Genomic DNA, 22,911 nt, shown 5'->3' on the forward strand with positions numbered 1-22,911 from the left:
AACTGTGAATGGGGGAAGCACTTGCCCAATATATTCTATTTCATCAAAAGTGTTAGTAGCAGTCCAAAACGTAACTTATTCCCATAGACTTTTCAATCCTCTCCACCCTAAAAATGCTTAACTGCTGCAGGGAGAAGTGTTAACAGTACAACCAACTCGTCCTCACTTGAACATGCTTCTGAGTGCAACATGCCACTGTTTCACTACCTAAGAGCTACCCACCTTACAAACCCTGAAGTAAATAAAGGAATGATATCAACATGCCACTTATTTTTGTCTTCCTGAACTAAAACTACAGCTGAAAGTAAGCTTGCTACAAGGACAAGCTTAAGGTTGGGAAACTTCAACTATCTATACTCATGGATTCAGTCTTTTTCCCAGAGGAGCATCTATGGGAGGTAAGGTTAAATTCTTAATTTCAGGTTGCTTGCTGCTTCTAATTCAATGCAGAGTCTAATCACAGTAAAGATTCAAACAATGCTTTAAATTGTGTAAAAGTTCATGGATTTCATCCACTATAAATTAAGAGTTTTGTTTCCTTTCTGAAAAGAAATAGGGAAGAAGTAATGACAACTTTTTCTGCTTACAAAATAATGCCCTTATAAAATCTAATTCAGCCATTTAGGGTAGTCAGCTGCAGTAAACCTTTTATTTCTTCAAAATGCTGCTTCTGCCAACAGAATTTCACATTCTCTTCTTTACAGACAGGAACTCCTTTACAGTCCAATTGTAATTCCGTTTGCCCTAGAGTAGGCACAAAATTCAGTATAACTGTTGCATAGTGTTCTGGAAGAAAAACAGGGAATATTATGAAGAGAAAAACTTTTAAGTAAAACTACCTGCTTTTCATAAGGGAAAACAGCTTGTTTGTGGACTCTTACAACAAGCGATACTAATAACATACCTTCTGGCCAGTTCCTACATCTCCATTTCATGACAATCTTTTCATTTGTTAACTGAAAACAAAGAGGAAATTCTACTGAAAACATCTTCTAAAATTTCCTACATTACTATACAGAAAAATCCCTATGTACTAACAGTAATCGGTGAACAATATACAGGTCCATCTTCCAGTTTAAATGCCTGCACTATTGAGATTTCATTGTCCCTAGTGCCAAATGTCCATAACAGCAGTTAACATCAAGGACAAAAAGTATAATATCATGGGTAACCAAAACAGAACTGATATCAAGGGTGAGTCACCTGACATCTGGCAATGCAGACCCCAGTGATTCAGGTGGCAGAGAGCTGAACGTTTTATGCAAAGAGTTGGGAGAATCATGTTGTTCTGAAATCATAAGCATTTGCACAAATACTGTGAAACTAAGGCTTCAACTTTTTCATTATATATAACATTTTTATTTGCTCTCATTTTATGTTACCAACTATATAAAGCTCTCAAGTTTCTGCGAGCTCAGATAAAAATGCAAAGCAAATTAAAAACACTAATTTAAAAAGCAATAATAAGAGAAACAAGAGTCAGTCCCTAGCTTGCTTTTCTTTAACTATAAGATTACTTACCAGTTCTATATATTCACCAGTGATGTTCCCATCAAACATTTGGAATTTCCCTCCCTTTTCAGCTTCTATTATGGCAGGAGATTTAGAGAATTCTTGCACCAACTAATCAAGAAAAACATAGTAATGTTATTTCAGCATATGACAGTTACTATGAGTTTTTAAGTCCTGAATACATAGCTTGTAATTAGTTCTGGCTTTCTCTCTCTCTCCCTTGCAGAGGGACAAAATGAAGTCAATGAATGTATCCCCTAATTGTTAATATAGTCCCTCCAAAATGCCCATCTTTCCCCCTATCAAATATTCACAAGCTACCCTACAGACTTCTATCCCTACAATTCTAGATCCCTTAAATCAGAAAACCAGAACATAAGGGAAACAAAAGACTAGCTCCAGGTCTTAGTGGCACACGTCCTCCCAGTGTCGGCATTTAAGATCCTAGCTTGAGAAGTTACTTACATCTTTCACAGTGAAGATGCGGTACAGCCGCTCCACAGCTGTGTCAAACAGTTCTGTCATGTGCAGCGCCACCGTCGGGATCCTCACTCCCAGGGGTACCTGAGTCTCAAGGTTCCAAAGAATAATTAGCATGCCAAGAGATAAAGCTGCTTAGATTTAAAAATCCAGTCTTTCATTCTTAATAAATCACTAACATATCCCAAATGCCACACTACCCATTCCAGAAACACGGAAATAGCATGAAAAGGCCTTTTAGCACCACCGGTCTTGGCCTTCGGAAACAGAGCTCGTTATTCCTATGAGCTCTTAAATCACAGCCTGGAAGTAGAACAGAGCTTAACACTCCAGATCCTATTTGGACATGTAAATATGGACCAGAGGGCATGAAGATAAGCAGATGAAGGACAACAGCACATAAAGGCCAAGAGTGTCAATTTTTACACCACCAGATTCCAAGAACAGGATCGAAAACCTCCCAATCCAAAAGTTGGAAGAGGAGGGTGGTTCATTGTGGTATGTGAACCTCAAAGTCACCTGGTTTTATAACCTGTTGCCTATCAAAGAACAGTGCCTTTACAACCGTCTTAAACAAAATTGAGTTTATCCCCCAAAAAGGCATTTATACGTTCCCTTCCATCAAAGATGCAAGTCTTACCACTTCCCCCCAAAAATGGCAGAGGATGCAAGGGTAGATTAACTGGCCCCCCTCGATATTCTTTCAGTCCATCATTGAAAGGCTGTTGAGAACTTTGAAGTATTCACACTAAGCACTTCCTTTCCCCTTATCTACATATTGGTCACCAGAGATCATACCTGCAAGGTATTCTCACTCAGTTTCCTTTTAATAGTCAGTTCCTGTGTTGCTGTAGCTTTTGTTGGTAAAATCATTCCCATTGTAAATTCTAAAAAAAAAACATGGGAAATGGTTTTAATAAAGAACTACTTTTCAGCACAAACAGGCAGGAAACCCAAAACAGCATATAGGAAAATAAAAAACTTGATATGTATGAGAAGAATTCCTGCCGTTTTGACAATTTCAACCCCATTTCATGTTTTTATATATATGAAACTAATGAGTTACAAAAAAAAAAAGCCTTTTATTTCATTTCTTCAAATGCCTTATATCTGGTTCTTGATAAATTAGCAAAACTTTCAAATGTTCTTTTCCAAAAAGCTCAGTTCACTACTAATAGCTTAATGGCCTTCATTTACTGTCAAAACCAGACATTTGCTCACTGTTTCACCACTGCCTCACAAATAGCGGCCTCACTGTATTCACACCTGTGGGCCAGCCATGTGTGTTTGTGGTCTCCAGGGAGAAGTGGCAACCTCAAATCCATCTATGCCAACACCTAGACACATAGCAGAATCCAAGGATGATGTGCAGACATACAGACCCTGTTGGCCATCTTGCCTGGCAAGTAACTTCTCTAGGTAAGAAAACAATAAATAATCTATTTCAACACAGTGTTGGGATTATCTAGGTAAACCTCACCTACACCTGTATTACCTAGAGTCACTTTCATTCATTCATTCATTCAACAAAGATTTATTAAGCACCTACTATGTGCCAGGCATTGTGCTAGATGCTGGAGATACAGCAGTGAACAAGACACACCTTCCATGCCCTCAGGGAGCTTATGGTCTAGCAGGGAAGACAGACATTAAACAAATAATTATATAAACAACTGATGAAATAATTATCATTCCAAAAACTATTAGCAATTCTCTAGGCAAAATAGTTCACGCTGTGTACAATACTGATAATCACTAATTATGGCCTTTCTCATGACTATCTCTCACCATCCACACTACAGTTTATCCTGCAGCATAAAGAGTTAGTTTCTGGAGCCTGAGATACCAGCCTAACCTGCGAATCCAGACCACAGTGCAGAGCATAACTTGGGTAAATAGAAAAGGGACCCCCAGGGTGACAAGGGACGCCTTCTTTACCCGTCTTTAGTGCCTTCAGGTAATCTCCAAGGGCCTCCCTGACCTTGGCGGTGCCTGCAGTTTTCATAAGATCCTTCAGTATATCCCCATCTCCTTTCTTTTTACTCACGTTCACCTACAAATCAGAAAAATACACACCTAAGAAAAACCTAGTTTGATGCATTCTTCCAACATTGGGACACATGGGTGAGAGGAGAACTGTGACTGCGAGGGAAAGGGAAGAAGTGGCTATAGCAAAGCTGTGACCAGATTCTTCCTATAGTTTGAGAAGGTATAAAGGTTTTTAAATCAAGGCTCCATTGACTGGGTTGGCCAAATCTTGAATGGACTTCTAAGAATGTGAGCCCCTTAATTTGCATACAAAATTTTATATGTCTATGTATTATATTGATGATGTAGTCCACGGCTTTTATCAGGGTCTAGAAATGCGCTGTCCAGTATGGTAGCCACTTGCCCCATGTGGCTACTGAGCACTCGAAATGTGGCTGGTCTGATTTGCGATGTGCTATAAGTGTAAAGCAATACACATCAAACGTGAAGGACTTAGTAAAAAAAAAAAAAAAATGTAAAAATCTAAAATTTTGATATTAATTACATGTTAAAATGGTATTTTTATATATTGGGTTAAATAAAAACATTAAAATTAATTTCACCTGTTTCTTTTAACTTTTTTAAAAATATGGCTGCTACAAAATATTAAATTCCCTATTTGGCTCACATTATATTTCTATTGAACAGCGCTGGTCTAGAACCCCAAAGCCAGTGTAATTAGGAAAAACAGGTTCCCACATAACATGGCCTTGAGCTACGCATTTTTGGCAGGGAGGAGAGTTGGGAAAGGGAGAGAAAAAAGGAGCAGGAAGGGAAGTAAGAAAAGGGAGGATAGGGCGAGAGGGGAGGGAAATGGGAGGAGACAGGGTGAGGGAAAGATCCAAATGCTCTGGGGATGCCTCTGTGGTCTTTATTCTCAGAATGAAAGGAGGAGTTGGTTAGAAATCATTCAGTGTCCCTGTGATTCAGCTGATCTGGGCTTGTCCCAGGTACCATCTAAAGAGTCTGTTCTATAATGCTACCAAGGATTGAATCTCAAAGACCAGTTTATCATGATGATGAAAACTTCTCAGCTGATGGATTGGAATATCGCAAAGTGAAATCACAGCCCTTGAGAATAGATAGCAGCCACCTGTGTGAAGATATATCTGAGACAGCTCCACTTTTCTGGTGTTTTATAACCTTTACATGGACATGTTCCTCAGTATGATTTAGTTTTTATATCTTTGAAAGCCTTGACATTAAATAATTTCACTAATCAAAAAAGACCTTTTGTGAAAAACTATTTGGTTTCGAAAACATAGCTACTGTACAAACTCCGTCCCCAGAACCAAGCTCTGCTTCCAGAAGGCACTAACTGAAAACCAGTTAGGGGGTACAAAGACTCTACATCCCAGGAACTAGGAGAGCCAGGCGGTCAAAAGCAATACATACTAACTAGTTTACAAAAAATATATACACATATATGATATATTCAAAGGAGATCACAGCTAAAAGCTGAGACTTTTCACTATTAAAGGGAAACAGCAAAGACGCAGGGGAGGAGAAACATCACTGAAATGTGTGCTGCTCAATCCCCTTACAGTACATACACTATCACATTTATCTGGTAACACCCCTGAAAGATGAACCAACCCCGTTCCACAGGTAAGGAGGCCACCAAGGACGCAGTCGCGGGCCCAGACCCCACTCCCGGTCCGTGGGGCCGTCTCGGGCTCCCTCAGCTTACCCTTCCTACGCCACTGTGCAGCTCCCACAGTGAGCAGTCCTCAGCAAACGAGCTGCCACAGTTCCCTAGAACTATGGCACATGAAGCACACAGTCTGATGAACAGTTTTTCAAATCTTCAGCATCTACAGCAGAAGCTTGATTTTAAAAAGAAAGAAGGGGGAAATGAAACATCATCAGATACCTCACCTCAGTGTCATCTACTTCATTTTCTTCAGAAAGGTTGGGTATTTCAATCAATCCCTTGTGCTTCGCACCAGATTCTTTAATTATACCTAAAATGAGCAAAATGTGTTTTCAATTACAAAGTAACAACTGATTTATGCAAAACTTCCCTGCATAACTGAAGAGCCCACCCTCCCCACAGGGAGCCACCACAGCTGATGTCAACGTAGGCTCAAGGCTTTACCACCACACAGGCACCGAAACTGATCCTATTCTCCTGGCCCACATTGCAGGATGTGGCAACCTGTAAGAAAGGTGGCGCGCAGGACCTGGCCAGTGAACGCACACGTGAAACCTGGGGCCAGGTGGAAGCATGGGGTGGGAGTAAGTGGTCTTGCAATCAATGTTTCTTCATCCCCCAATAGTCTTTACCACATCGAAGCAGGATAAAGGGCCATCCTGATGAGGAGTCACAAAAGAGGCAGAAGAACAGAAAGGGACAATGAGTTCTGATGATGGGGAAGCTCTATGTGGACTCCACAAGGCTGATTTTTTCCAACACTAGAGTCTTGATTTCAGTGACAACATCAAGATGGCAACATAGGTTAGTACCAAGTTCAGTCCCTCTTACAAAATGACCGGCTAGCAGCTATCTATAGGCAAGGCGCCTCTGTTAAAATCTCAGAACCCAGAGGGGGGGCTGAAACACCCTCCTGGATCAGAAGCAGAGGTCTGCCTTTGAAGGCTAAGAGCAAGAGTAACACTCTGACTAAATCACCCCTCCCCCAAGCTGCACAGGGCCACACCGAGAGGGTCCCAATGCAGTTTCCCCAGTGAGGAAAGAAGAGCACAAGGTGGACATCCACTCCCCCAGGACTGTAGGATGCTTCTTGGGAGGCTGCTTGGGACTTGCATCACAGGCACCACTGGGAATCAGAGAAGGAGTAGGGGGCAGGGCTCTCAGCAACCAGAACTCAAATCTTTTAATTTTATTTATCAATTACAGTTTACCTTCAATATTGTTTTGTATTAGTTTCAGATGTGCAGCAGAGTGGTTAGACAATTGTATCTTAAAAAGCATGCAGATCTTGGTGGACCACACTCCTGCTTGCAGCAGCGCATGAGCAGAGCGCCCAGTCAGTGACAGCTCTCCTGCAGAGCCAAGCTGGTAGCCCTGTCTGGCTAGGGACCTCAGTCCGCAATGCTGCCTGCTCTGCATCCCCAGTTAATGGGCTGAAGCCAGCTAGAGAGCTCATTCTATTGCCCCACACAGGCAGGGATGCTCAACCACTGAGCAGAGCCTCCAGTCCCCACCACCCAGGAACCCTGACCAGCAGTCCTGTCCAACTGTTGAGCATGGCCTCTGGCCCCGCATAACTAGGGAGCCTGAACAGTGACACTAAGCAGCCTTAGAGCCCAGCCTAGATCCCAGCCCAAATGCAAAACAGCTTGAGGCCTCCCTCAGCCAGTATGGAGCCCAGTCAGTGGCCCCACCCAACTGCTGGAGACACGACTGAGAGCTCAGCCCAGCCAGCAACCTTGCTCAATGGTGGAGCATAGCCAGCGGCCTACTAGCCTATCTGATCACAAAGGCAACCTGCAGACCTGCCGAACTTGAAGGTGATCTGTGTGCCACCTGATCACAGAGCAGAGGTAGCATCCCCACCGGTCAAGAAGCCCATCCAGTGGCCCTGCTTAAACATGGAGCCCAGCCATCAGCGGCCAATTCCCCAACCTCAAAGCAGACATAGTGGCCCCATCCAACTAGAGACCCTGACAAGAAATTCTACCAGGCCATGGACACCACTGGCTATCCAGCCAGGACACAAGCTGAGCTGAATGATGAAGGTCTTTCACTGCTGAAACAAACCTGTAAAGTCTGGAAGAGAAGACCACTTACTTATATGTGCAGATATCAATGCAAGGAATTAAGGCTCATAAAGATCCAAGTATACATGACAACACCAAAGGAAACTAATAAAGCTCCAATAAATGACACTAAAGAAATGGAGATCTATAGACAATGTGACCAGGAATTCAGAATAAACCTCTTAAAGAAGCTTAGGGAACTACAAGAACACACAGACAACTAAACCAAGTTAGGAAAACAATGCATGAATAAAATGAGAAATTGAATAAGAAAATAGAAATCATCAGACACAAGTTTTTAAAAAAATCCAGAAATCCTCAAGCTATAGAATACAATGACTGAACTCAAGATTCAAATAGAGAGCTTCAACAACTAACTGGAACAAGCAGAAGAATTAGTGAACTAGAAGATAAATTATTTGAAATTATCCAGTTAGAGGAACAAAAAAGAAAAAAGAGTGAAAGAGTGAAGAAAACCTACAGGACTTATGGGATATCATCAAAAGAAACAAATAAACATAATGGGAATCCCAGAGGGAAAAGAGACAGAAAAGGGGGCAGAAAGTCGATGTAAAACAATGACAGTCAAAAACTCCCCAAGCCTGTTAGGAGAAATGGACATCCAAATGGATGAGGCACAAAAAGGTGGAACCAAAGAGGGGCTACACCAAGCATATTCAATTAAATTGTCAAAAGTCAAAGAAAGAATTTTGAAAGCAGCAAGAAAACAGTGGCTCACCACATACAAGGGTGATTCAACAAAAACCTGCCTAGCCAGGAGTCAGACTATATATTCAACATATTGAGAAAAAAGGCTGTTAGGGCTTCTGGTCAAGATGGCAACATAGGTAAACCTGCATCCTCCCACAACCTCATGAAAATTACAACTAAACTATAGAACAACCATCATTCAGAACTGCCTGAAATGCAGCTGAATGGAAGTCTTACAACTAAGGACATAAAGAAGCCTCACTGAGACTGGTAATAGGGACAGAGACTCAAAACAGGCTCATCCCACACCCACATGTGGTGGATGAAAATACCTCAGCTGTGGAGGTTCCCCCTGAGGAGAGAGGGGTCCAGCCTCACAACAGAACCCCCCAGCCCAGGGTTTCAGTGCCATGAAAAGAAGTCCCCATAACTTCTGGCTGTAAAAACCAGTAGGGATTATGGCTGAGTGAGACAGAGGGGTTCTAGAGTCCCAGGCATTCCTCTCACAGGGCCCACACTCAGACTTACTCAGATTCACCTGTTTTGAGCTCCAGCACTAGGCAGCATCTCAAAAAGTACCAGAGACATATGGGGAAGAACTGAAATGTCTGGCATCAGAGAGAATTGGAGGGGCAGCTTTCTCCGACAGAAATGCGGGCAGAAGCCATTGTCTTTTTCTGAGCCCTTCCCAAACAGAGCCAGCAGGTAGGTGCCATACATGAGTCCCCATTACCATGGCTAACCCTGTTTTCCTCGGCCTGGTGACCCTCTGAGACCCCGCCCCACCTAACTTGTGCACCCACCCAGGCTGTTTCCAGTGGCTTTTGTATATGAACAGCCTATGTTGGCTCGTGCTTCATAGCTGATCCCCCACAGTGGCTGCAGCCACTCCTTGCAGCCCATCGACCTGGGGGTAAATCCCTCCCACTGATGTACCAACAGCAATCAAGGCTCAACTACAATAGGAGGGTGTACATGGCCCACACAGGGTGGGGCATACCTGTAGTGCTCGCTCAGGAGAACGGGGAGCCTGTGCCACTGGACCCTACAGGACACATACTACATAAGGCCACTCTCCCAAGCCTGGGGGCATAGCAGCTCTACCTAATACATAGAAACAAACACCGGAAGGATGCCAAAATGAGGAGACAAGGAAACATGTCTCAAATGAATGAACAGAACAAAACTAAAAAAAAAAACCTAACCAAAATGGAGACAAGCAATCTACTAGATATAGAGTTCAAAACACTGGTTATAAGATGCTCAATGAACATAGGGAAAGAATAAACTTAGTAAGTTAAGAGATTGAAAACATAAAAACAAAACTAGAAAACATAAAAAAGAACCAGTCAGAAATGAAGAATAAATGAACTGAAATGAAGGATAGGCCCTGGCAAGGTAGCTCAGATGGCTGGAGTGTTGTCCCCATTTGCCAAGGTTGCTGGTTCAATCCCCAGTCAGGGCACATACAAGAAGCAATCAACAAATGCATAAGTAAGCAGAGCAACAAATCTATGTTTCTGTCTCTCTCTACCTTTGTGTCTGTCTGTCTGTCTCTCTCAAATCAGTAAGTAAATATTTTTTTAAAAAGAATACATTACCAGGAACCAACAGTGAGAAGATGAAGCAGACCAAATCAGAGACTTGGAGGATAAGGAAGCAAAAACACACCCAATCAGAACAGCAAAAAGAAAACAAAATTTAAAAAAAATGAGGATAGTATAAAGAGCCTCTGTGACAACTTCAACAGTACCAACATTCACATCATGGGGTTGCCAGAAGGAGAAGAGAGAAAACAAGGAATTGAAAACTTATGTGAAAAAATGATAACGGAAAAATTCCATAACCTGGTGAAGAAACAGAGCTATAAATCTAGGAAGCACAGAGAATTCCAAACTATTTAATCATAATTAAAATGCCAACGGTTAAAGACAAAGAAAGACTCTTAAAAGCAGCATGAGAAACGCAGTTATTCACCTACAAGGAAGCTCGTATAAGAATGCGATCTGATTTCACAACAGAAACTTGGTAGGCTTAGAAGGGATTGGCAAGAAATATTCAAAGTGATTAACAGCAAGAACCTACAACCAGGGTTACTCTACTCAGCAAGACTATCACTTAGAATTGAAGAAGAGATAAAGAGCATCCAGAGAAGAAAAAGCTCAAGGAGTTTAGCACCATGAAACCTACATTACTGAAATGTGAAAGGGTCTTCTTTAAAATGGGAGGATGGTTGGGGGGATGGCTGAAAAAGGCAAAGGGATTAAGAAATACAAATTATTAGTTACAGAATAATAATGGAGATGTAAAGTACAATACAGGGAATTTAGTAAATAATATTGTAATAATTATGTATGGTGTCAGATAGGTATGGGTTTTGTTAGGATGATGACTTAGTAAGTTATATAATGTCTAATCACTGGCTTATACACCTGAAACAAATATACTATTGCATGTCAACTGTAATTAAAAAATAAAAAATGATTTAAGTCCAAAAAAAAGGGAAAAAAGAAAGAAAGAACTTCTGGTCTAGATGGTGGCATATGCGGACATGTCTCACTTCCTCACACACACTCACATCAAAATTACAACTAAAATATGGAACTACCATCACTCAGAACCATCAGAAATCGAGTTGAATGGAAGTCTGACAACTATGGAATTAAAGAAACCCCATCCGTCCAGACTGGCAGGAAGGGTACAGACATGGAACAGGCTGGTCCTTCACACATATGTGGTGGATAAAAATTCAGGAGGGATATCTTGGGAGCAAAGAGCCCCAGCTCCACACCAGGGTTCCAGTGCCAGAAAGATAAGTCTCCACAACTTCTGGCTGCAAAATCCAGTAGGTATTGAGTCAGCGGAAAAAACTTCTAGAGCCCCAAGCAGTTCCTCTTAAAGAATACACACAGGCACTCACCTACTTAGACTCACTCCTGGGCTCTGGCACCAGGGAGGTGGCTGGAGGCACACCAGTGGCATGTAGGGGGAGGCTGAGGTGTTTGGCATTAGGGTGAGCAGAGGCCAATGTCTCATTTCTGGGCCCTCCTCTCACAGAGCTGGCAGGCTGGTGCCATATCTGAGACTCCATAAACCTGGCTAACCTGGCCTCAGTCAGCCCCAGGCCTGGCACTAGCAGCAGCCAGCCTAGATTCACAGCTTGGCTTTGCCTGGGAATCTCCAAGCTGAGCACAAGTGGGAGCCATCTCAGATTGGTTTATAGCTCAGGCAGGGTGGCCCCAGAAAAAACATAGGTAGGGGTTGACCTTGGCCTGCACCACCCGGGACACCCCAGGGCCAGCACACCCAGTGGACAGCTACAGACCACGTCAGAGCACCTCCACCCTGTCCCTGCACAGCTGATCCACCACAGAGGGCAGAGTTTGTTGCTCAGTGGTCACAGCCAAGCCTTGCCCCTGACTAGCCTGGGTAAATCCCTCCCATTTATCTGCCAACAACAACCAAGCCTCTACCGCAAGAGAAGGGTGTACTCAGCCCATAAAAAGGGTGCACCTCAAGTACCCAGCTTGGGTGATAGGGGAAGCTGCACCACTGGACCCTACAGGACACCTACTACATTAGGCCACACTACAAAGACACGGAGTCAAAGCAGCTCTACCTAACACATAGAAACAAACACGAGTGGCTGCCAAAAAAAGGAAATAAACATGGCCCAAATTAAAGAACATATCAAAACTCCGGAAAAAGAACTAAACAAAATGGAAATAAGCAATCTATCAGTTGCAGAGCTCAAAACACTGGTTATAAGAGTGCTCAAGGAACATCGTGAGGACCTCAACAGCATAAAAAAGATCCAGTCAGAAAAGCAGGATACACTAATTGAAATAAAGAACAATTTATAGGGAAACAACAGTAGAGTGGATGAAGCCAAGAATCAAATCAATGATTGGTAACATTAAGGAAGCAAAAAACAACCAATCAGAACAAGAAGAAGAAAAAAGAACCCCTCCCTTAAAGAAGATAATATAAGCAACCTCTGGGACAACTTCAAGAGGTCCAACATTCGCCTCATAGGGATGTCAGAAGGAGGAGAGAAAGAGCAAGAAATAGGAAATCTATTTGAAAAAATAATGAAAGAAAACCATAATAATGGCTTGTGTGCAGAGTGGATTGAGAGCTGACCTACGAACCAAAGGGATGCTGGCTTGATTCCCAGTCCAGGGCACATACCTGGGTTGCAAGCCAGGTCCCTAGGAGGGGGCATGTGAGCGGCAATCACAAACTGATATTTCTCTCCCTTTCTCCATACCTTCTCTTCTCTAAAAATAAATAAATAAGACTCTTTAAAAAATGAAAGCAGTTATTAAAAAAAAAAGAAAAAATAATGAAAGAAAACTTCCCTAATTTGATGAAGGCAATAGACATGCAAGTCCAGGAAGCACAGAGAGTCCCGAACAAGATGGTTGCAAAGAAGCCCACTCCAAGACACATCACAATTAAAATGCCAAAGGTTAAAGATAAAAAATCTTAAAAGCAGCAAAAGGTAAGAAGTTAGTCACCTATATAGGGGTACTGTTATGATTCTCAGCTGGTCTCTCAAAAGAAACTTTGCAGGCTAGAAGGAGTTGGCAAGAAATATTCAAAGTCATGAAAAGCAGGGACCTGCAGCCAAGACTGCTCTACCCAGCAAAACTATCATCTAGAATCGAAGGGCAGATAGAGCTTCCCAGACAAGAAAAATCTAAAAGAGTTCATCGTCTCCTTTATTATATGAAACGTTAAAGAGATTTATTTTTAGAAACAAGAAGATCACAACTATGAACAGTAAAATAGCAATGAATACATATCTATCAACAATTGAATCTAAAAAACAAACTAAGCAAACAAGGACAGACAGAATCATGGATATGAAGAACACTTTGATGGGTTCCAGATGAGATAGAGGTGTGGGGGAATGGGTGAAGAGGCGAAGGGATTAAGAGGCACAAATAGGTAGTTACAGGATAGCCATATGGATGTAAAGTACAGTATAGGAAATGGAGTAGCCAAAGAACTTATCCCCATGATGCATGGACATGAACAATGGTGGGGGGGGTTCCTTAAGGGAGTGGGGGGTGCTGGATGTAGGGGGCAAAAGGGGAAAAATCAGGACAACTGTAATAGCATAATCAATAAAATATAATTTAAAAAGAAATAATGAGAGAGAGAGAAAGAAACAGAAAGAGAGAGAAAGGAAAGGAAAGGCTGTCAAACAAGAACACTATATCCAGCAAAGCTGTCCGTCAGAAATTAAGTAGAAGTAAAGACTTTCTCAAACAAACAGAAGCTCAGGGTATTCACCACCACTGAACCTGCCTGTAAGAAATGTTAAAGGGTGTTCCCAAGCTGAAATAAAAAGATGCTAATTAGCATCATAAAAACATACAAATGTATAATACTCACTAGTAATGATAAATATATGATCAGTCAGATTAATATTGCAATGGTAGTGTATAACACACTTAAAACTCTACTTTAAAAGTTAAAAAAGAAACATATTAAAAATAACTATAACTTATATTCACAGTAACCTAAGGTTTTTTCTAATACTTAAAAAAAAAAACTTTAAGTAATTGTAACATCCATTATGTCATTAAAATGCACCCCTTGCTAGTGTGGCTCAGTGGATTGAGCACCAGCCTGCAAACTGAAGGGTCACCAGTTCAATTCCCAGTACAGGGCACATGTCTCAGTTGCAGACCAGGTCCCCAGTGTGGGGCGTGGGAGATGCAACCACACATTGATGTTTCTCTCCCTTTCTCCCTCCCTTCCCCTCTCTAAAAATAAATAAAAATAAATAAATAAAATCTTTTTTAAAAAAATCCATTATAGTAAATTATAACAATTAAACTAAGTTGTAACATCAATAACCTAAAATATTGGGGAGAAAAAATATAAATTTCTGTAGGCTATTGAAGTTAAGTTGTTACCAGTATAAATACTATGTTATAAATTTAAGGTATTTTATGTAAACCTCAAAGTAATCACAAAGAAATACCTGTAGTAGATAAATAAAAGATTATGAAAAGGAGTCATAGCATACCACCACAAATAGGCATCAAATCACCAAAAAAGATGTCAGGAGAGGAAACAAGGAACATAAGAGCTTCAAAACACTCAGAAAACACTTAACATAATGACAACAGTAAGTCCTTAACTATCATTAATTATTTAAACATAAATGGATTAAATTCTCCAAGCAAAAGACACATAATGGCAAATGGATTAAAAAATACCAACATCTACTTCTGGCCAATATGGAGGTACAGGTAGATAGACTTTGCCTCCTCACACAACCAAAAGAAGGACAACAAATTTAAAAACAAAAAAATAACCAGAACTGCCAGAAAATTGAACTGTATGGAAGTCCAACAACTAAGGAGTTAAAGTATTAACATTCATCCAGACTGGTAGAAGGGGCAGAGATGGGCAGCTGAGGTGGAGAGGATGCATGGCAAACCGGCAGCTTGAGGACCAGCGGGGCAAGGCAGCAGCGGACAGACCGGGCGGTCCCACATTTGCATGCGGATAAACCAGGAAGAACAACCAAGGAGCAAGATAGACTACACATCTGGCTATAAAAACCTGTGGGGGATGCAGCAGTGGGAGAAACTCCCAGCCTCACAGGAGAGTTCATTGGAAAGACATACAGGGTCCTAGAATATTCACAAACCCACCCACTGGGGAATCAGCACCAATTTGCTTGTGGGTAGCAGGGGAAGTGACTGAAAGCAGGGCAAGAGCCAAGCAAGCGTCATTGTTCCCTCTCAGACCCCTCCCCCACATACATTGTCACGACACAGTGACCTGGGTTGGCTTGGACTGGCAAATACCTAAAGCTCTGCCCCTTCCAACGTAACAGCTGTGCTGAGATAAAGAAATATGGCCCGAATGAAAGAAAAGGTCAATGCTCCAAAAATAGAACGAAGCCATGAAGAAATAGCCAACCTATCAGATGCATGGTTCAAAACACTGGTAATCAGGATGTTCACAGAAATGGTTGAGTATGGTCGCAAAATGGAGGAGAAAGTGAAGGCTATGCAAAGTAAAATACAGAAAAATATACAGAGAACTAACAGTAAAGGTAAGGAAACCGGGACTCAAATCAATAATTTGGAGCAGAAGGAAGAGGTAAACATGCAACCAGAACTGAATGAAGAAACAAGAATTCAGAAAAATGAGGAGGCCTAGGAACCTCTGGGACAACTTTAAACATTCTAACATTTGAATCATAGGGGTGCCAGAAGGAGAAGAGGAAGAGCAAGAAATTGAAAATGTATTTGAAAAAATAATGAAGGAGAACTTCCCCAATCTGGTGAAGGAAACAGACTTCCAGGAGGTCCAGGAAGCTCAGAGAGTCCCAAAGTTGGACCCAAGGAAGCACACACCAGGACACATCATAATTACATTACCCAAGGTTAAAGATAAGGAGAGAAATTTAAAAGCAGCAAGAGAAAAGGAGAAAGTTACCTACAAAGGAGTTCCCATAAGACTATCAGCTGATTTCTCAAAAGAAACCTTGCAGGCAAGAAGGAGCTGGCAAGAAGTTTTCAAAGTCATGAAAGGCAAGGACCTACATCCAAGATTATTCTATCCAGCAAAGCTATCATTTAGACTGGAAGAGCAGATAAAATGCTTCCCAGATAAGATCAAGTTAAAGGAGCTCATCACTAACCCCTTATTATATGAAATGTTAAAGGGACTTATCTAAGAAAAAGATGATAAAAAACTACGGATAGTAAAATGACAACAAACTCACAACTATCAACAACTGAGCCCCCCAAAAAACCCCAAAACATAAATAAACTAAGCAAACAACTAGAACAGGAACAGAATCACAGAAATGGAGATCAGAAGGTTAGGTGGGGGAATAGGGGAAAAGATACAGGGAATAAGAAGCATAAATAGTAAGTACAAAATAGACAGGGGGAGGTTAAGAATAGTATAGGAGATGGAAAAGCCAAAGAACTTATATGTATGACCCATGGACATGAACTAAGGGGTAGGGGAATGCTGGTGTAAGGGGTGTACTGGGCAGAGGGGAATAAAGGGGAGAAAAATGGGAAAATTGTAATAACATAATCAATAAAATATATTTAAAAAAAGAACAGGAACTTGAAAAATAAAATAAATTTTAAAATACCACGATCTGACAACATGCTGCCTATAAGAGACTCACTTTAGCTTTAAGGACACACATGAACGAAGAGTGAAGGGATGGAAAAAGATATTGCAAGCAAATGGTGACCAAGAGAAAGCAGGAACAGCTATCCTTATATTAGATAAAATAGACTTTAAACTAAAAATGCTCAAAAGAAACAAAGAAGATGATTGTATAATGGCAAAGGGGTCAATTCATCAAAAAGATATAACAATTATTAATATTTATGCCCCCAATATGGAAGCACCTAAATATATAAAGCAAATACTAACAAAACTGAAAGGAGAAATAAATAGCAATACAATAATAGCTGGGGACTTTACTACCCAACTCTCAACAAAAAAAGAATCATACAGACAAAAAAACCGATAAGGAAATAGCAGATTTGAACAGCACTTGTATGTAGACTATATGGATTCAACAGATATATAAGTATATCCCATCAATCAGCAAAAGAATACAGATTCTTATCAAGCAACCATGGAACATTTTCAAGGATAAATCATATGGTAGGCCACAAAACAAGTCTCAACAAATTCAAAAAGATAGAGAATATAATAAGTATCTTTTCCAACCACCATGGAATAAAACTAGAAATCAATAAGGAAGAAAGTTGTAAAATTCACCAATATGTAGAAATTAAACAAAATAGTCCTGAACAACCAATGGCTCAAAGAAATCAAAAGGAACTTTTTTTAAATATCTCAAGACAAATGACACACCAGACCTTAGGGGATGGAACAACTGCAGTACATTGGAGGGAAATCTGTAGCTATGAATTTCTAAATCAAAAAAAAAAAAAGATCTCAAATAAAGAACCCAACTTTACACCTCAAGGAACTAGAAAAAGAACAAACTTAGCCACAGCAGGAAAAAATAAAAAATAAAAAACAGATTCACTGCAATCCCAATCAAAATTCTAATGGCATTTTTCACAGAACTAGAAAAAACAACCCTAAAATGTATATAGAACCACAAAAGCTCCCAAAGAGCCAAAGAAATCTTGAGAAAGAACAAAGCTGGAGACATCTCACTTTCTGATGTTAAACTATATTACAAAGCTATAGTAAACAAAACAATACAGTACTGGCATAAAACAGACACATAAATCAATGGAATACAATAGAGAGCCCAGAAATAAAACCATACACGTGTGATCAATTATTCTATTACAAAGGAGCCCAGAATATAGTGGGGAAAGGACAGTCTCTTCAATAACTACTGTTGGAAAAACTGCAGCGCAAACAAAAGAACGCAACTGGATCACTACACAAAAATTAACTCAAAATGAATTAAAGGCTTGAACATAGACCTGAAACCATAAAACTCCTAGAGAAAAACACAAGCACGGGTCTTGGTACTTATTTTGGAATTTGACACCAAAGGCAAAGGCAACTAAAGGAAAACTAAACAAGTGGAACTACATCAAACTAAAAAGCTACTACACAGCAAAAGAAATGATCATCAAAATGAAAAGACAACCTACAGAAGGGGAGAAAATATTTTCAAACATTACATTATCTGATAAGGGGTTAGTATCCAAAATAGGTAAGGAACACAGATAACTTAATAGCAAAAAATAAAAAACAAAAAATAAAAATAAAAATCCCATTTAAAAATGGGCAAACAACCTAAATAGACATTTATGCAAAGAAAGATATTCAAATGATGGTTGACAAGTACATGAAAAGGTGTTTAACATCACTCATCCGCAGGGAGAGCAAATCAAAACCACAATGAGACATCACCTCAAACCTGTTAGAATGGCTACTATCAAAATGAGAACAAGTGATAGCAAGGATGTGGACAAAGGGGACCCTTGTGCACTGCTGGTGGGAATGCAGATCGGTGCAGCCACTGAGGAAAGCAGTGTGGAGGCACCTCAAAAAAATTAAAAATAGAATGACCATATGATCCAGCAATTCCACATCTGGGTTTACATCCAAAGGAAATGAAATCACTATCTTAAAGAGACTGCACCTCTCTGTTCATTTCAGCATTATTTATAATAGCCAAGATGTGGAAACACCGTAAGTATCCATCAATGTTAGAACAGGTAAAGAAAATGAGATACACACACACAGGAATCCTCTTTAGCCATAAAAAGGACTACTTGCATCTACAGAGGTGGACCTTAGGGCATTATGCTAAGTAAAATAAATCAGAGAAGGCCAAATACTGTATGATCTGATATATATGTATAATATAGAAAAACCAAACTCATAAAACACAGAGTGTATTGGGGGTTGCACAGGGGCGGGGGATGAAGGTGGTCAAAGGACACAAACTTCCAAACTAAGTTCTGGGAATGTAATGTACAACATGGGGACTACAGTTAACAACAAAATACTGTATATTTGAAAGTTGCTAAGACAGTAAATCTTAAAAGTTCTCAATATACATACCAAAAACTAACCATGTGAGGTGATGAATGTGTTAACTAACCCTATTGTGGTAATCATTTCACAGTATATACACAAATCAAATCATACTGTACACCTTAAACTCATACAATGTTGTGAGTCAATTACATCTCAATAAACCTGGTGGGGGTGGGGTGAAATTAAAATTTAATTAAAAAAAAAAAAAGATCCGAGCATTGCCCCCTCCCCCGCAGGTCTCACTTGCCACCTCTGGGACTCGCTGCTGCAGGAGAAAACACCAAGGGGTCAGAGCAAGTCCTGTTCAGCCTGCTCTCAGGCTGCTGCCTGGGAGCAGCTGGGTTTTTAACTGCAGAAGAGCTGGTTGTCGCCTAGAGCTTAGGTGGATGGAAGGGACACAAGGCCCTGAGGACTTCCTTTGGGCTCTCAGAGCCCTGTCTTGGCAAGGAAGGGGGTGGGAGAAATAGGCAGGTGTAAGGAGCCAGCCCCTGCTGTGATCTATCCAGCATCAGCCATTGAAGGGGTAACTGACAGCAAACCCCGAACCAGAAGGTTCCAAGGAAGGAGTGGGACTACTTTTGATACTAGCTGACCATCTCCCTGGGCTCTCGCCTGGTTTGAGCTAATGAGGCGGCCGCTAGGGCAGAGACCCAAACTTTAACACAGTACAGTCTTCTAGAACCAGATCTCCCCCTCAGTCTTTCTCTTCCTTTTTCCCTTTGTCTTCACACCCATGGTTATTTTAACAAGGATTTACTGAGCAAAGACTATCTAGCCAGGAGCTAGGCACCACAGGAGAAATTTATTCATTTAACAAACACACAACATTCCAGACAGGGATCTGGGCCTGAAAAAAACCCAATCAATTCCTGACCGAAAGACCCAGAGAGTGAAAACAACCCAAATGTCCACTGATTGATGAGCAGATAAACAAAATGTGCTATATCTGTACAAGAGGATATCATTCAACTATAAAAAAAGAATGAAACATGCTACATACAACATGAATGAACCTTGAGAAAATCATGTTAAGTGAAAAACAATCACAAAAAAATCACATACTGTATGATTCCGTTCATATGAAATGTCCAAAATAGGCAAATCCACAGATAGAGAAAACAGATTAGTGGTTGCAGAGGACGGAGGAGCACTGCTAATAGGTACCAGGTTTGGAGGGAGTAATAAACATTTTCTAAAATTGATTGTAGTGATGACTGTTCAACTCTGAATGTACTGAAAACCACTGAATTGCATACAAGGGAGGGAATTATATAGTACATGAAATTACAGCTCAATAAAGCTAATATTTTTTTTAAATCCCTGCCTGATGAAGTAGAAGAGGGGAACCAGAATAATAAACAAAACATTTAAGTAACCATATACAGTATATCAAATATCAGCACTTTGGGAAAAAACAAAGTAGGGAAGGTAGACAGTACAAGGATGGCCATCGCAAATGTTACAGGATGCAGACCGTGCAGACAGATGGCTTCACTCAGGATGAAGACCGGCTGGCCCCAGTCCTCTGTCTGGGGGAACAGTGCTCCAGGCAGCAGCTCTGGGAAATTCTAGTGCTCACAAGTGCCTGGAACACAAGAGTCCAGCTAAAAGCAAAGAGCTCGAAGCAGCACTGAGTGCTGGGAGAAAGGGCAGCCCCCAGCTTGTCAGACAAGGAACTCCATGTGTGGTAAGGTTGTCTCCGGAACTACAAACACCAGTTTAGGAGCCAGTCAGTGCACGGTCCACATTAGTTCTAAAAATATCTGCTGAATGAATGAATAATGAATCAATGGGGCCTACCCTGAGGCTGCCTCCAGCCCTACCTGAACCCTGAGGTGCCTGTTACCTTTCCAACCCAGTTTGATGTTCCACTCATAGAAGAAAATCAGCTTCCCTTTGCGGCTGCTGCAGGAAGCCTCGCCTTCCACCTGCTTCAGCTCACTGATCTGGCAGCGACCATCCTCATTCTCCACGACGATGCCCACCAGGAACTCGCGGAGCTTCCCCTTGGACCAGCTGGTGGCATCTCGCTCTGTCCTGCCAGGAACCAGAAGGGCAGAGTCATGAATGGAAGGCCCAGGTGGTATCAACTGACCAGCCCAGATAAGCGTGGCTCCCCTCAAGGGCCTTGGTAGAACTGCCACCCTCAAACTTACAAACATGCTTCTCAAACCAACTTTCTCCCAAATATTTAATTCTCCTGCTCGGTTTCTTACGATATCATTAACCACTATATAAAGTAGTATTTTCGTCTTAAAAACACCAGCTTATTTGGGGAAAAGGCAGTCTAGCAATCTTCCTAGTTGGAAATGTATGGACTATATGAAAAGATGGTAATAATTGAAATAATTCTAACAAGACAAATTATCAAGGGTGTTCACACGTATTGTTTCATGCAATTTCCCTAAACAATGTTCCCATTTTGGGAAGTGGGGATGAACTGAGAGAAGTCTCTGATGTGCCTGCGGTGACAGGCCTGGTGTAGGAGAGGTCGGCTCCTCTGAGCCGAGGCTGGTAAATGACCCCTTCACAGGCCCAGGGCTTTGCTCTGCCTGGACCTGCCTCAGCATCAGCTTGATGGTCTGGAGATACCACAGCCCTCAGAGGGTCAAGGCAGAGAGCATCACTTCCTGAAGCTCTGGGGGAGGGAAGGGGGCAGAAATAAGCCAGTGTTCCAAATGAGGTACAAAAAGGATGGGTAACTGGTTCCAATTCCTCGAAGGCAGGGCTCACCGGAAGCCCATCCAGTTAGAAGCGGAGTTGAGATCCAAATTCCTGGTCTTTCCACCATGCACAAACCAAAACACACCCTTCCGCCCACACACACACTTTCTAGCTTCATTTTAACTTTCAGAAGCATCAAGAGGATTAGGTGTGGGAGGGGGAAGGGAAGCACTTAATTAAGGGTACAGACTGTCCAAGTTGAAGAGGTAAGTCAAAAACTATTCTGGGAGTCGAACTCAACTTTCAAAAGGAGGAAACAAGTCCCAGAGGCAGTGCACGCAAAATGCCAAATCTAGAGCCTCAGAGGGCTTTCCCAAGCCCAGAGGCTACAGATGAGCCGCACTTGAAGCAGATGGGGGAAGGGAAGGGAATCTTGTGCACCTGTGCAAGACCTCGCCCCTCCGAGGCGCCCAGGGACAAGGCTACCGTCAGCCCCCCAGCCCCAGGGCCCAGGGCGCCCGGTGCTCGCAGAGAGGCTCCCCCAGCCCGTCGACCAGCTCCGGAGGGAGGAGGCCCCGAACCGCGGCCCAGGCCCCGCCCGGCCGCACCAGTGCCAGTTGTTCACGTTGGTCCCGTCCTCCCTCTCCTCCACGATCCAGCGCGGGTCCCCCTGGCCCCACTTGGCCATGTCTGCGCTGGCAGGGCGCCCTCGGCGGAGAACAAGGCAGGGCCGCGGCGGCGGCGGCGGCGGACAGCGGTGCGGCTCTGTCGCTGACGTTTCCGGCTTCTCAGCCCAGGACCAGAGCTTTCGCGGCCCATAAAGTGCCAGAAATCCCCGCCCCTGCGCCGCTCCGCCTACCGCCCCACACCGCACGCCGAGCCGCAGGGCGTCGGGGAACCCGGTGCGGGTGCCGGGTCGCGAGGTGGGACGGGGCGGGGCCTGGTGTCCGGGGTTGCCCGGAGTGCCGTGGGCGCGTGGAGGCTCGGGAGACCGCGAATCGGGGCGGGGGCAGGGGGGGCGGCCAGGAGAGCTAGGGCCTGAGAGTCTGGGGTTGGGCGGTGTGTGGAAGAAGGAAGGGGGGGGCGGTAATGTCTGCGCCCGGGGGGCGGGGTTCGGGACAGTGTACGCTGCGGGGGGGGCGGGTGCGGAGATGTCCCAATACGCAGGGCTAATGGGGCGATCCCTCAGGCATGAGGCGGGGTCCTGGGGGCCTCGTCGGAGGTGTTGGAAAAGCCCCCGGGTCGCCGCTG

At 42.5% G+C, this 22,911-nt stretch overlaps 1 protein-coding gene across 1 annotated transcript; it reads right to left on the reverse strand.

Annotated features, from left to right (window-relative positions):
* Positions 1–111: 111 nt before the first annotated feature.
* Positions 112–22,430, reverse strand: LOC129072031 (activator of 90 kDa heat shock protein ATPase homolog 2). Its single transcript, XM_054575405.1, has 9 exons — positions 22,269–22,430; positions 20,843–21,033; positions 5,899–5,984; positions 3,931–4,045; positions 2,791–2,879; positions 1,978–2,082; positions 1,522–1,623; positions 905–956; positions 112–786 (listed from the first exon to the last, which is right to left on the reverse strand). Exons 1-9 carry the CDS (start codon positions 22,346–22,348, stop codon positions 614–616), a joined length of 993 nt encoding a protein of 330 aa, XP_054431380.1. The 5' UTR covers positions 22,349–22,430; the 3' UTR covers positions 112–613.
* Between the last annotated feature and the right edge of the window lie 481 nt (positions 22,431–22,911).

This window comes from Pteronotus mesoamericanus, unplaced genomic scaffold, assembly GCF_021234165.1.
Source record: "Pteronotus mesoamericanus isolate MK-2021 breed Mesoamerican mustached bat unplaced genomic scaffold, CSHL_Meso_final contig_291, whole genome shotgun sequence".
Classification (NCBI taxonomy): Eukaryota; Metazoa; Chordata; class Mammalia; order Chiroptera; family Mormoopidae; genus Pteronotus; species Pteronotus mesoamericanus.

Coding starts and splice junctions, on each gene's coding strand:
- LOC129072031 (XM_054575405.1), bottom strand. CDS start 22,348: ATGGCCAAGTGGGGCCAGGGGGACCCGCGCTGGATCGTGGAGGAGAGG. Junction 2,083..2,790: donor TGAGTGAGAATACCTTGCAG/GTATGATCTCTG, acceptor TGGAACCTTGAG/ACTCAGGTACCCCTGGGAGT. Junction 1,624..1,977: donor GCATCTTCACTGTGAAAGAT/GTAAGTAACTTC, acceptor TTTCTTGATTAG/TTGGTGCAAGAATTCTCTAA.